The sequence below is a fragment of the Vulpes vulpes genome, chromosome 11 (assembly GCF_048418805.1).
Source record: "Vulpes vulpes isolate BD-2025 chromosome 11, VulVul3, whole genome shotgun sequence".
Classification (NCBI taxonomy): Eukaryota; Metazoa; Chordata; class Mammalia; order Carnivora; family Canidae; genus Vulpes; species Vulpes vulpes.
In genome coordinates this window covers 20,985,675-21,000,183 of record NC_132790.1, presented here as the reverse complement: position 1 = coordinate 21,000,183, position 14,509 = coordinate 20,985,675, and the positions used below count along the sequence as shown (strand labels likewise).

Genomic DNA, 14,509 nt, shown 5'->3' with positions numbered 1-14,509 from the left:
GGGGTTTTCTTTGTTTTATCTATTTTATGAAAGATTTTTTTTATGATTTTAAGTTTCTGTTGCATGAAGTAGACATCATAGTTCTATTTCTTCTTGTGGTTCCTTTTATGTTTTGCAAAAAATAATATTTAGACAGCAGCATAATAATTCTTGAAGTCTGTTAGAAAATTTGATTCATTTTTATATTAACTTGTTTACTCACTCAAAAACATCTGTTGATATCTAATATATGCATGAAAACTTGCTAGACACTGCAAATATAAGTATCAATACAATATGTCCAAATATCAAGGGTTTGGTTAAACTGTGGCTGATTCAAGAACATCAGTAGGTTTTTACAATACCATGATATTAGAATACAGAAAAGAGATTGGTCCATCAGAAATCGTATTCCTTACCCATAAAGTTGGCCACTTTTCCAATTATGTCATACTAAGAAGATTTAAAGAATGGTTCTCTGTCCTTTCTGAGAGCGAGTTGAGTCCTTCTGAAGAAGATAATAATTGAAGCTGGATTTGGTGGTGGAAGGACACACAATATAGGGTTGCCAAATCACAAAGCTAATATTACTAGAGTGATCTAAGAAAGAGCAAACATCAATGGAACGAATCACTGATCTGGAACAATCCTAATCATGCTTCATGTTCAAGAGTTTTGCTTCCCTTTTGAAAGATTTCCTGATTTCCAAAAGTTAGTTTAGTTGCAGTTTCTATCTACTCCTGCATGAGTCTGTGATGACACCAAAAAGATCTTCAAGGAACTTTCTTATTAATTAGTTTGCCTTGTGTTGCATTGCTATTTCCAAAAGTGTTGCTTTCTGAAGTATCTAATCTTTCATTCTTTGTTTTTAAGACTTTATTTATTTATTCATGAGACACAGAAAGAGAGGCAGAGACATACACAGTGGGAGAAGCAGGCTCCTCTCATGGAACCATATACAGGACTGGATCCCTTGATGGGGATCACACCCTGAGCCAAGCAGATGCTCAACTGCTGAGCTACCCAGACATCTATCTTTCATTCTTTGTGAGAATAAAGATATAGGTAGAAAAACTAATGTCTGGGGCACAGAAGCGAGTCTTGATGAGGAATTTGATCGAATCAATTAAGTTAATAGAGTTAGACTTGGCTAGGAAGGCAGGGAACAGGGAAACAGCACTCTCAGACTCTGGCTCTAGCTTCCTAGATATTGTTATTATTTTTTTATTTGAACTTTAATCATGTAATAAACTTGCCCATGGCAAACTAAAAAGAAAAAAAAAGAACAACTTGGTAAATCTGATCCATTCACTATCTTTAACAATATTAACTATTTTCTAATGATGACTAGAAGCTTATTTTTGGAAGGAACTTTAACAGATATGTGGAAAAGCAGCTGCAGAGCCTATCTGAGAACTGAATCTCTTAGTTCTAGGGACCCTGGAGATATGAGAGGTTCTGAGTCAGCACACTGAGTCTAGACCACATTGTTCTCCAGATGCAGCTCCTCTGCTCCCCCTCCTTGAGTCAACAGCCTATTTTACCTTTTGAAGTAAACATGTTCTTCTCTGCTTCCCAAGTTAATCATTCCTAGGCCTATCTGTTAGCTCTCTTAATAAAAACTGGAGGAGGCAAAACCTCGGGGTCCAAACCCGAGTCTGGTCTGAGTCCGAGTCGGATTCTCAGTCCCCCTGTCCCCTATATTAAAATTCAGTGAGACACCAGTCTTTCTTCATTTCGTTGCCTCCGACTATCTTGGATCTGTGGCACAAATACCGTGCTATAAATGCATATATATGATGTGATAAAGGCTGAGAATGAAGCATTATAAAAAATGAGAAGGTCAATTCCAATATTCATAATAAAGGTGAGAAATTCCAGTGTTCTTCAACTCCAAGAACGCTAACAACCAGCCATATATTCCTGCAGGAAACAGGTTGGTGGATAATTTTCTGAACAAATGGAGAGTCCCGGAGAAAAGACATATAACACTGAACTAAGAATATCTGCATTGAAGCAGAGGTCCCTATTGAAGCTCCCAAAGTAAATGATACCAATTGATGATACTCACTCATCACCTGGAATTTCAAGTTAGCCTTCTAAAGCCTATTCATTAAGTGTAAATTAATAGTCAAACATTGAATGACATTTGAGAAATAGTTCCAAAACTAAAGTTAAAAAACAAAGCAAGATATTAAAAAAATGTTTGAACCTTAGAAGCTATGAAAGCAATAGTGGAATACAAATATATAACTTCTCAATTTATCTTTCTTTAAGTATATGAATGTCATTACATAGTTTAAGATTAGTATATCCACTAGTCTTTATCAACATTAATTATTGTGTGTTTATATTATGCCCCTAATATTTGAAATATTGAAAACAAATAGAAGATATTTAGCAGAAACAGATAATGAAAATCTTCTTTCAGCTTTTTATTAAAATATTAATAAATGATTAAAATGTCTTGGTTATAGTGTAATTTGATTATAACAACACTTCTGTCAAATCATTTATCTTAAACTTGATTTTTTTCATATCTGTTTTATTCATTACTGTGTGACCAGCTGAACTGCTTTATGAAGCAAAGTAAGTCCTAGTGGAAGAATGTTACACAAAACCAGAATCAACTGGACTCAGAAATACTGAAAGTTTCTAGGTATATTTCTATCTTTTAGAGTAAGTTGGCATTAGACAGTCCAATAGCATTTTTGGACATCAGTTCTCCAATTTAAAAATGGATGTACTAAATTATGTCATATGTTTTAATGACAATTATCTAACATTCATGAGTATTTCACAAATTCTTGAATACTTGAATTTTTACAAAAGGGATATTCTTGTATTCTTTCATCTAATCTGTTATAAAAATATTTCCCTGCGTAAGAATCTCTACTCTGAATCTATACCTTTAGTTGCTAAAAAAAAATACAACTCTTTATCAAAACCAAGCTTAAGAGACCATGCTATAGTATCAGATTGCTTTCATCTTGTTCCCTCCATGACTTGTACAAGATGGAAAGTAATGACCAAGTTTCTAATAACTCCAATGTTCTCTTTCTCAATTATGACAAGGTAGAAATAATATGACCTGTCTTATGGAACATCATGATTCCTGCCACTAGAAATGTCTAATAAATGTCTGTAGCAGAATAAGAAAAATGAAGATGAAGAATCTTACACTTCAATATCATTAACCAAATAATGTCAGAGAGATTATTAAGAATAGTAACTTCAAATAGTTTTTTTCTCTTAGTGAAGGATGTTCCAGGATCTTAGACATTCCAACATCTCGAAGTCCCAAGTCTCTGAGTTCATTCTGTTGGGATTCCCAGGCATTCACACCTGGCAGCACTGGCTCTCCCTGCCCCTGGCACTACTTTACCTCTTAACTCTCACTGCCAACATCCTTATCCTGATCATCATCAAACAAGAGGCCACACTGCACCAGCCTATGTACTATTTCTTGGGGATCCTAGCTGTGGTAGACATGGGACTGGCTACCACCATCATGCCCAAGATTTTGGCCATCTTATGGTTCAGTGCAAAGGCCATCAGTCTCGCTGAGTGCTTTGCTCAGATGTATGTCATACATTGTTTTGTACTCATGGAGTCAGGTATCTTTGTCTGCATGGCTATAGACAGATATGTAGCCATTTGCCAACCACTACGTTATCCATCAATAGTTACTGAGTCTTTTGTCGTCAAGGCAACTGTGTTCATGGCACTCAGAAACAGTCTGGCTACCATCCCAGTGCCAGTGTTGGCTGCTCAGAGGCACTACTGTTCCAAGAACCAAATTGAGCATTGCCTATGCTCTAATCTTGGAGTCACTAGCTTATCCTGTGATGACAGGACCATCAACAGCATCTACCAGCTACTTCTGGCCTGGACACTGATGGGGAGTGACCTGGGTTTGATTTTCTTATCATATGCTCTGATACTCCACTCAGTGCTGAAGCTGAACTCAACAGAAGCTGCATCCAAAGCCCTAAGTACCTGTACTTCCCATCTCATCCTAATTTTATTCTTTTACACTGTCATTGTTGTCATTTCTATTACCCACAGTGCAACAATAACTCTTCCCCTCATCCCAGTTCTGCTTAATGTACTACACAATGTTATTCCTCCTGCCCTCAATCCCATAGTGTATGCATTCAAAAACAAGGAGCTCAGGCAAGGCTTCTATAAGGCTCTTAAGCTGAATATCAAGGGCAACTAACATGGAGAAGGGGCTCACTTAGGTAGTTTACTCATATATTTATCCTTATATTTTCCAATTATTATGCATGGCAGAAATACTATAAAAAAAGAGCACGGTGGCATATTTTCAGTTAATAAATCAAGTTGGTGGCAACAAGTGAAATTTTAAATAATTCCAACAGGTATGAAATATATGAAATCTTTGGGTTTCAAGAAATATATGAAATCTTTTTATATATGAAATCTTTGGGTTTCAAGAAAAAATCTTATTGCAAAAGAGGACCATTATGATGCTTATTGTCTCAAGGGATCTAAGGGAAAGGCAAGTGAAATATACTACCTGAACTTCCTCGGAGCTTTTTGCTTCACATTATCTTTTTTCTATCATATTTCACTCTCTTATTTCTTGTTTAAGAATGTCTTTATCCAGATCTCAGTTCATAAGGAAGAAATACTAATTGTCCAAATTAATCATATTCATTAGTTCAAGATATTTCAGTATCCATTGGAATATTTTTGTCCCATTATAAATCCCCATGGAAGGATTTCCATTGATTATGTTTATTTGGGGAAATCCTTTCTGAAATAACCAACCATTATCCAAGATCCATATCCTTCATGTATCACTTAGTTAGAAACTAAATAATGCCCTTGGATGCAAAATAGCAAGAATTAAAATCATGAGAATAGTACACTGTTAAGACTATTAAAATATTGCAATCTGAATGTCTAGGAAAAAACTTTACATGAATATCAACATAAACAATGGTCTTTATAACTTGGTAAAACTTTAACAATTACATATTACATATATATAGTTAGAGTACATTATATATAGTTAGAGTACATTAAAATTTTCATATTTTGAACTCAGGGCATCTAACCACTGAATTATTAAACGACTTTGGAGTTTGTATATTTGTAAGATAACTCCCATAGGTTACATGTTGATAAATTGGGCAGGAATGAAAGGGCAGGTTTCAGAATGAGGTGGGATGTTACTAGGACAGTGAGCACTGAAGAAGCAAGGTGAACAAAACATTTCAGGCAATCTATATTGGGATGTGATACACTCTCATAATTTCACTGCTTGTAAAATGTATAGCTAACATTATGAATTTAAAAAGTATCCGGATTGCTTTTCATTTTGCTGATGCATGGTTACATTATCCTTTTTTAAAAAAAGAAACATTTCATTTTTTATTCATGAGAGACATACACACACAGAGAGAGAGAGAGAGAGAGAGAGAGAGAGAGAGGCAGAGACACAGGCAGAGGGAGAAGCAGGCTCCATGTAGGTTTGTCTGATGTGGGACTCGATCCGGGGTCTCCAGGATCATGCCCTGGCTGAAGGAGGCGCTAAACCGCTGAGCCACCCAGGCTACCCTACATTATCCTTAAAAAAATTATCAATGATCAAAACTAAAAGACTATGGTCACGTTTGAGATAATTTTTTAGTCATTTTTAATCCTTTTATTCTGTTATTCCAGACCACTCGTTTTTTCAAGGAGGCTTCATCCATTTAAAGCCATTCTGCTATTCAGTCCCATCTTACTTGGGGGACTCTCTAAGTCATCTAATTTATAAGTGTTAAATTGTATAAATAAATGCAGGGACTGGATTTCCTTCAGTCAATTCTTTGTTAATATCACAAATCTAGACTTGGAAATGTATTGAAAGTATCAACACTGTAGGAATTCAGGGTAATCTGTTAGTGTAATGTGTTGTTAATTAGTTCATATTTTTTGTTAATCAACTGGTTAAGTGATAGGTACAGTCTTGCCCTAGACACAGTCAAAAGATCTTCCATTTGCATTATCAAAGAACCTTCTTAATTTTCACAATACAGCAGTTCATATCATAGCATATGTACCAATTGTACATCTGTCTGGATCTCTAGACCAAATATCCCATGAAAAGATTAATGACTTATTCATCTCTCTATCAGTAGCATTTGGTTTAATGTCAGAAATATAGTGCAAGTTATAAATCAATACTTTTGATTGAATAAGTACTTTTTCTTCACTTTAAATTTAACAGTCACTGACTTACAATTTATATCACAATTAGCATAATACCTAGCTTGTGATGTGTTAAATTTGGAGCTTCTACAGAAGATATTAGTAGTGTGGAAGAACTTTGGGGGTTGCAGGACTATGTCTAAGAGACACACTAAGCCTCATGTAGCCACTTGGAGAAGTTTCATTTCTATCTCCAGGTTCTGTCTAACATATGGAGATGTAGAATTGGGTTCAACTTCAGCCAGAGAGATAGACTACAGAGAGTAAGGCTTATCATCAAGTGTATCCAGACCATGAGTTGCTATTAACAGTATAGTATGTTTTAGCTTGCTAGAAATCTCAGGGTAGTGAATACTAAAACAAAAATGTTTGTTACTCTGGAACCCTTAATACAGGATAAGAGGATAATTTAAAATGTTGCTCAGTAAAATCAACTTCTGAAGCTTAAAAATAATGTATGTCTGATATGATACAGTTCATCTGTCTAATCCAAGTGTAAAATAAAACATATTTTATTCTCATCAAGCAAGTTTATTTTAAATTAATTTTATTCAGTTTGTTTGAGCTAGTGTTAAAGGTTTGGGTTCATTCATTTGCAACAAGCTGGGGAAGAGCAGGTCTTTCTTTTATTGAGAATTGACCTATTCTTCTGGCAATAATAAGTTGAATTATAGATTTTTACGTGAAATAAAAATTCTCATCTTCATTGACATAGCAAATGAGATATATGTCTAAAATGATTTCTTCTTTTTTTTTAAGATTTATTTATGATAGACATAGAGAGAGAGAGAGAGAGAGAGAGAGAGAGGCAGAGACACAGGAGGAGGGAGAAGCAGGCTCCACGCCGGGAGCCCGACGCGGGACTCGATCCCGGGATTCCAGGATCGCGTCCTGGGCCAAATGCAGGCGCCAAACCGCTGAGCCACCCAGGGATCCCTAAAATGATTTCTAAAAAATTTTATAAGTGTCTTTACATGATTCTCTTTTCATCTAGATTTAAACTTTGTCTCTTTTTTAATAAATTAATTTTTATTGGTGTTCAATTTACCAACATACAGAAAAACACCCAGTGCTCATCCCCTTAAGTGTCCCCCTCAGTGCCCATTCCCCCCCACCCCCCGCCCTCCTCCCCTTCCACCACCCCTAGTTCATTTCCCAGAGTTAGGAGTCTTTATGTTCTGTCTCCCTTCCTGATATTTCCCACACATTTCTTCTCCCTTCCCTTATATTCCCTTTCACTATTATTTATATTCCCCAATTGAATGAGAACATACACTGTTTGTCCTTCTCTGATTGACTTACTGCACTCAGCATAATACCCTCCAGTGTCTTGAAAGAGACTATAAAATTTTAATACATGTAAAGTGCATGGTACAATGCCAAGCTCCTTCTCAATATATATATTTTTTGTTATAAAATACATTTTCACTATAAATTTATGTCACCATTAGTGCATGACCTAGCCCATTGTTGCAATCAGCTAAAATTTTTGAGGCACAAATATTAAATTAACTAAAAAAAACATTGCTATCTTATTTTTAAGTAATATTTTAAGTGAGGTATAACAAACACACACAGAAGACACAAATCGTGACTGCACAGCTTGATTGATTATCATTAAAAGAACACAAGCAAGGTCAATAAATGTTTTTTCTCAGCATCTGAGTTGCTCCATTCATGCCCCCTTCCAAGTAAATAATCTAAAAGTTACACTCTCTTAACTTTTATCTACACTGATTAATTTCGGTCTGTTTTTGTACTTTATGTAAATGCCACCTTGTTATTAGCTAAGTAGTCTGTATATAAATGCTTTTTAGTTTTTATACTACAATCAATGCTGTTATCCATAATTCCTAAAATTATTATATGACTCATATATTTTGTGGTTCAATCTTTTCTATTTTTCTTTATAAAAATTTAGAGAAAAGTAAATGACTATGACTAAATCAATATTTCAGTTTTCTCCTTCAGAGCCAGTAGTTGTTTAAGATGAAGAAATATAGTGCATCAGTTAAAAAATTTAGCTCGGGGATCAGAACATACCATATTTTAAATTCCATTGTGGCAACCTATTATCTGTATGAACTCTTTGGACTTCATCACTAAAATGTGGATGTTAATAGTTGTTTTTATCCACTTAGTAGTATTAGCACATCTTATAAATAAATAAAACAAGGTAAGTGGTTTCCAGGTAAGTGGTTTCTCATTTATATTCTGATTTCAAAACACACTATACTATGCTGAGTTCTCCCAGGAGCAGACCTGAGATAAGAATTTGATTTAAATGTCTTATTGCCCTCGGTAACATTGACATTTTCACAATATTAATTCTGCCAATCCATGGGCATGGAATATTTTTCCATCTCTTGTGTCTCCCTCAATTTCTTTCAGAAGTGTTCTATAGTTTTTAGGGTATAGATCCTTTACCTCTTTGGTTAGGTTTATTCCTAGGTATCTTACGCTTTTGGGTGCAATTGTAAATGGGATTGACTCCTTAATTTCTCTTTCTTCAGTCTCATTGTTAGTGTATAGAAATACCACTGATTTCTGGGCATTGATTTTGTATCCTGCCACACTGCCAAATTGCTGTATGAGTTCTAGCAATTTTGGCGTGGAGGCTTTTGGGTTTTCTATGTAGAGTATCATGTCATCGGCGAAGAGGGAGAGTTTGACTTCTTCTTTGCCAATTTGAATGCCTTTCATGTCTTTTTGTTGTCTGATTGCTGAGGCGAGGACTTCCAGTACTATGTTAAATAACAGTGGTGAGAGTGGACATCCCTGTCTTGTTCCTGATCTTAGGGGAAAGGTTCCCAGTGCTTCCCCATTGAGAATGATATTTGCTGTGGGCTTTTCATAGATGGCTTTTAAGATGTTGAGGAATGCCCCCCCATCCCTACAGTCTGAAGAGTTTTGATCAGGAATGGATGCTGTATTTTGTCAAATGCTTTCTATGCATCTATTGAGAGGATCATATGGTTTTTGGTTTTTCTCTTGCTGATATGATGAATCACACTGATTGTTTTACGAGTGTTGAACCAGCCTTATGTCCCGAGAATAAATCCTACTTGGTAATGGTGAATAATTTTCTTAAAGTACTTTTGGATCCTATTGGCTAGTATCTTGTTGAAAATTTTTGCATCCATGTTCATCAGGGATATTGGTCTATAATTCTTTTTGGTGGGGTCTTTGTCTGGTTTTGGAATTAAGGTGATTATGGCCTCATAGGATGAATTTGGAAGTACTCCATCTCTTTCTATCTTTCCAAACAGCTTTAGTAGAATAGGTATGGTTTCTTCTTTAAACAATTGATAGAATTCCCCAGGGAAGCCATCTGGCCCTGGACTTTTGTGTCTTGGGAGGTTTTTTGATGACTGCTTCAATTTCCTCCCTGGTTATTGGCCTGTTCAAGTCTTCTGTTTCTTCCTGATCCAGTTTTGGTAGTTTGTGGCTTTCCAGAAATGCGTCCATTTCTTCTAGATTGCCTAATTTATTGGAGTATAGCTGTTAATAATATATTTTTAAAATCGTTTGTGTTTCCTTGGTGTTGGTAGTGATCTCTCCTTTCTCATTCATGATTTTATTAATTTGAGTAATTTCTTGCAAGATACATCCACGAAGGCAAAAGAAACAAAAGCAAAAATGAACTATTGGGACTTCATCAAGATAAGAAGCTTTTGCACAACAAAGGATACAGTCAACAAAACTAAAAGACAACCTACAGAGTGGGAGAAGATATTCGCAAATGACGTATCAGATAGAGGGCTAGTTTCCAAGATCTATAAAGAACTTATTACACTCAACACCAAAGAAACAAACAATCCAATCATGAAATGGGCAAAAGACATGAACAGAAATCTCACAGAGGAAGACATAGACATGGCCAACACGCACATGAGAAAATGCTCCACATCACTTGCCATCAGGGAAATACAAATCAAAAGCACAATGAGATACCACCTCACACCAGTGAGAATGGGGAAAATTAACAAGGCAGGAAACCACAAATGTTGGAGAGGATGCAGAGAAAAGGGAACCCTCTTGCACTGTTAGTGGGAATGTGAACTGGTGCAGCCACTCTGGAAAACTGTGTGGAGTTTCCTCAAAGAGTTAAAAATAGACCTGCCCTACGACCCAGCAATTGCACTGCTGGGGATTTACCCCAAAGATACAGATGCAATGAAATGCCGGGACACCTGCACCCCAATGTTCCTAGCAGCAATGTCCACAATAGCCAAATTGTGGAAGGAGCCTTGGTGTCTATTGAAAGATGAATGGATAAAGAAGATGTGGTTTATGTATACAATGGAATATTACTCAGCCATTAGAAATGACAAATACCCACCATTTGCTTCAACGTGGCTGGAACTGGAGGGTATTATGCTGAGTGAACTAAGTCAATCGGAGAAGGACAAACATTACATGGTCTCATTCATTTGGGGAATATAAATAATAGTGAAAGGAAATAGAGGGGAAAGAAGAAGACATGGTTAGGAAATATCAAAAAGGGAGACAGAACATGGAAGACTCCTAACTCTGGGAAATGAACTAGGGTGGTGGAAGGGGAGGATGGTGGGGGGTGAGGGTTTCTGGGTGGTGGGCACTGAGGGGGCACTTGACGGGATGAGCACTGGGTGTTTTTCTGTATGTTGGCAAATTGAACACCAATAGAAAATAAATTTATTATTAAATAAAAAAATAAATGCCCCCCATATTAAATAAATAGATATTGAATTGTTCAAGAAAAGAGACTATATGTTGTCTAATTCTATTAAATAAAGTTTTAAAAAATACAAGGGAGTCTATGATGCTGCAAAGTTGTGGCTATCTTTGGGAACCAAATGAAAGCCATTGCAAGCTAGAAATGTCCTGTAGTTGGGTCTGTCAGTATAGGTATACTTAAGATCTGTGCACTGTACTCTATATAAGTTATATTTTAATTTAAAGAGATGCATGACAATAAAGACCTCATAGAAATGGTTGACATAGCTGAATTTACTATATGTATTAGATCAGCAATTCTTAAAATTATTGGTCTTACTATTCAATTTACACTATTAAATCTTACTTAAATTCTAAAGTGCTTTTGTTTTATGGTTCACATCCACAAATATTATATATATTCAAAATTAAAACAAAAGTTTTTGTATTTTACATATTACTTTTTAAATAGAAATAAAACTATTACCAAAAAACTATTTATGAAAAATAATATATTTTTAAAAACAAAAGTAGTAAGAAAGGTCATATTATTTTACATTTTTGCAAGTATTTTAATCCCTGGCTTAATAGACAACTAGATTCTCATATCTATTTCTGCATGCAACCTCCTGAAATAAGTTTTTTGTTTGATATTTATGGAGAAAGTATGACTTTGCATAGATATATATTTTTAAGAGGGAAGAGTTGAGATTTTAATACCTTTTTCAGTTAATTGTGAATATTCCTCTTTGATACTACATCTCAAATCAACAATGGTAGTTTTCTAAAGATTAGTTGCAATGTAATAACTGAAACTTATCCATGAACTTTGGTACTCTGTTGCATTAAAACCCATTGGTCTATAAGAGACATCCGTATTGGAAAAGAAGTTAAACTGTCACTATTTGCAGATGGCATGATATTATACATGGAAAGTTCTAAACATTCCAGGAAAATGCCACTAGAAATAATAAATTAATTCAGTAAAATTATAGAGTACAAAATCAGTACCTAGAAATTGGTAGCATTTCTATGCCCTAGTAACAAATTATCAGAAAGAGAAATAAAAAAAAATTTAAAATAGCACCAAAAACAATAAAATGCCTACAAATAAATTTAACCTTAGAGATGAAAATCTGTACTCTGAAAACTAAGAAACCTTGTGAGGAAAAAAATTGAAGATGACACAAAGAAATGGAAAGACATTCCATGCTCATGAATTGGAAACATGAATATTGTTACAATGTCTATACTACCCAAAACAATCAACAAATTCAATGTAATTCCTATCAAAATGTCAACAACATTTTTCTCAAAACTATAACAATCCTAAAATTTGTACAGAACTTCAAAAGATCCTGAATAGCCAAAACACTCTTCAGAAAGAAAAACAAAACTAGAGCTCTCACAACATGAGATATCAAGATATACCACAAACCTGATTAATCAAAATACGGTACTGGCACAAAGATAGCACAAAAAAATGGGCATGGGGGACACCTAGCGGTTGAGCATCTGCCTTCAGCTCAGGGCGTGATTCTGGGATCCGAGTCCTACCTAGGGGTCCTTGCATGGAGCCTGCTTTGCCCTCTGCCTATGTCTCTGCCTCTCTCTCTCATGAATGAATAAATAAATCATTAAAAAAATGGGTATGGGACCCGAATAAAAATTTTTCCAAAGAAGGCATACAGATAGCCAAAGAACACATGAAAAGATGCTCACCATCACTAACCATCAAGGAAGTGCAAATCAAAACCACAATGAGATATCACCTCACACTTGTCAGGTGGCTGAAATAAAAAAGACAAGAAATAACAAGTGTCAGTGAAGATGTACAGAGATAACAACCCTCATACACTGTGGGGGGATGTAAATTGGTATAGTCTCTGTGGAAGTCTTCTGTGGAAAATATTATGAATTTCTTAAAAAATCTAAAAATAGAATTAGCATATGACCCATTAATCACGGGGCATTTAACCAGTGAAAATGAAAAAACTAATTTGAAAGGATACATGCACTCCTCTGCTTATTGCAGCATTAGTGACAATAGCCAAGATAAGGTTAGCAATCTAAGTGCCCATTGATAGACAAAGGGGTAAGGAAGGGGAGTGTGTGTGTGTGTGTGTGTGTGTGTGCGCGTGTGTGATAGTATATTACACAGCCATAAAAAAGGATGAGATTGTGCCATTTGCAATCAATAACATGGGTGGACCTAAAGGGTATTATGGTAGGTGACTGAAAAAGACAATTACCATATGATTGCACTCATACGTGGAATCTAAAAAACAAATGAATAAACAAAGGTGGAGTGAGTAAAGGAACCAGTGAAATAGGTGATGAGGATTAAAGTCTACAATTATCATAGTGAGCACTGAGTAATGTATAGAATTGTTGAATCACTATATTGCACACCTGAAAATAATGTAACACTGTATGTTAACTATACTGGAATTAAAATAAAAAAGTTAATAAAAACAAATGAATAAACAAACAAAAACCAGAATCAGATCTATAAGTACAAAGAGAACAAACAAACAGCATAAGTAATACAGTCATGATATTGTAATAGTGTTGTATGGTGACAGATGGCAGCTATGATTGTGGTGAGCATAGTACAATTATAAACTTCGTGTGTCAACTATCCTAAAAAATGTGAAATAAATGCAAAAAATTGGTCTACCCATGCATTGGAATCAATCTTTACACATTCATCATCTTATAACACCAATCATTTGTTATTTAGAAATATTGACTCTCTGAGTTATATGGATCTTCCAAATGTTGGTATAGTTTATTTTACAATGTGGACTCTGGAAAACTCATTCTATATGGGTAAAAGGATGAAACTGAAAAACCAAATAATAGTTTAATATTACTGTGAAAATTTTTGTGACTTCCTAGGTTCTCCAAGATGGTCTTGAAGCCCTCAAGGTTCATAGCTCAAAGTGCTTTAGTTTTACTCTATCCAGGTCACTTCAGCAAGTCTATTACCTATTACTTGTCTTCTATTCTCAGACAAGACAAGACTTCTATTTTTTTAATCCAGAAATATTTCTAATACTGGCCCTTCCTAACACCATTCTTACTGTCTTTGAAAGACCACCTAGAATATCCACCTATTTCTTGTTTTGCCTCTTGTATTTTTCAATTCAAATTTGTCCTATAGCTAATTTTGAAGACATTTTAATCCATGGCTAAACAATCTTCAATGTTTTCCCATCAGTTTGATGGTGGGGCTCACATTTCTTGGTATGACATTTAATAAGATAAAATTTAGGTTTTATTCTGTCTTTTCATTTTATTTCTTTACAATCCTTAAGCACCCAAAAGTGGTCCTGCTTTGGACAATAAATTATATGGTCCTTGTATCCTAGTTTTTCATGCTTAGACTTTGATAGACCACATGTCAATCCCCAAATCCTACATATACTTCAAATTTATGTTGACTTTGCTCAATTTCTTTCCCTTATTTGCAAATTTCTGTCATGTACTTATCTTGATAAGTCTGAATATTGCATGAGAATGTTCCTTCTTTCCTTCCTTCTTTCCTTGATTGATTGATTTTGTCTTTTTCAAGTTTTTATTTAAATTCTGGTTAGTTAGCATA

The 14,509-nt window shown here is 35.1% G+C and overlaps 1 protein-coding gene across 1 annotated transcript; it reads left to right on the top strand.

Moving 5' to 3' along the window:
* Nucleotides 1-3,241: 3,241 nt before the first annotated feature.
* LOC112910924 (olfactory receptor 56B2-like) lies at nt 3,242-4,201 on the top strand. The gene has a single exon (XM_025987237.2). The coding sequence runs from the start codon at nt 3,242-3,244 to the stop codon at nt 4,199-4,201; it is 960 nt and encodes a 319-aa protein (XP_025843022.2).
* The last annotated feature ends 10,308 nt before the right edge of the window (nt 4,202-14,509 follow it).

Bases quoted from the DNA above. Each gene is read 5' to 3' on its own strand.
- LOC112910924 (XM_025987237.2), top strand. From the start codon at position 3,242: ATGTTCCAGGATCTTAGACATTCCAACATCTCGAAGTCCCAAGTCTCT.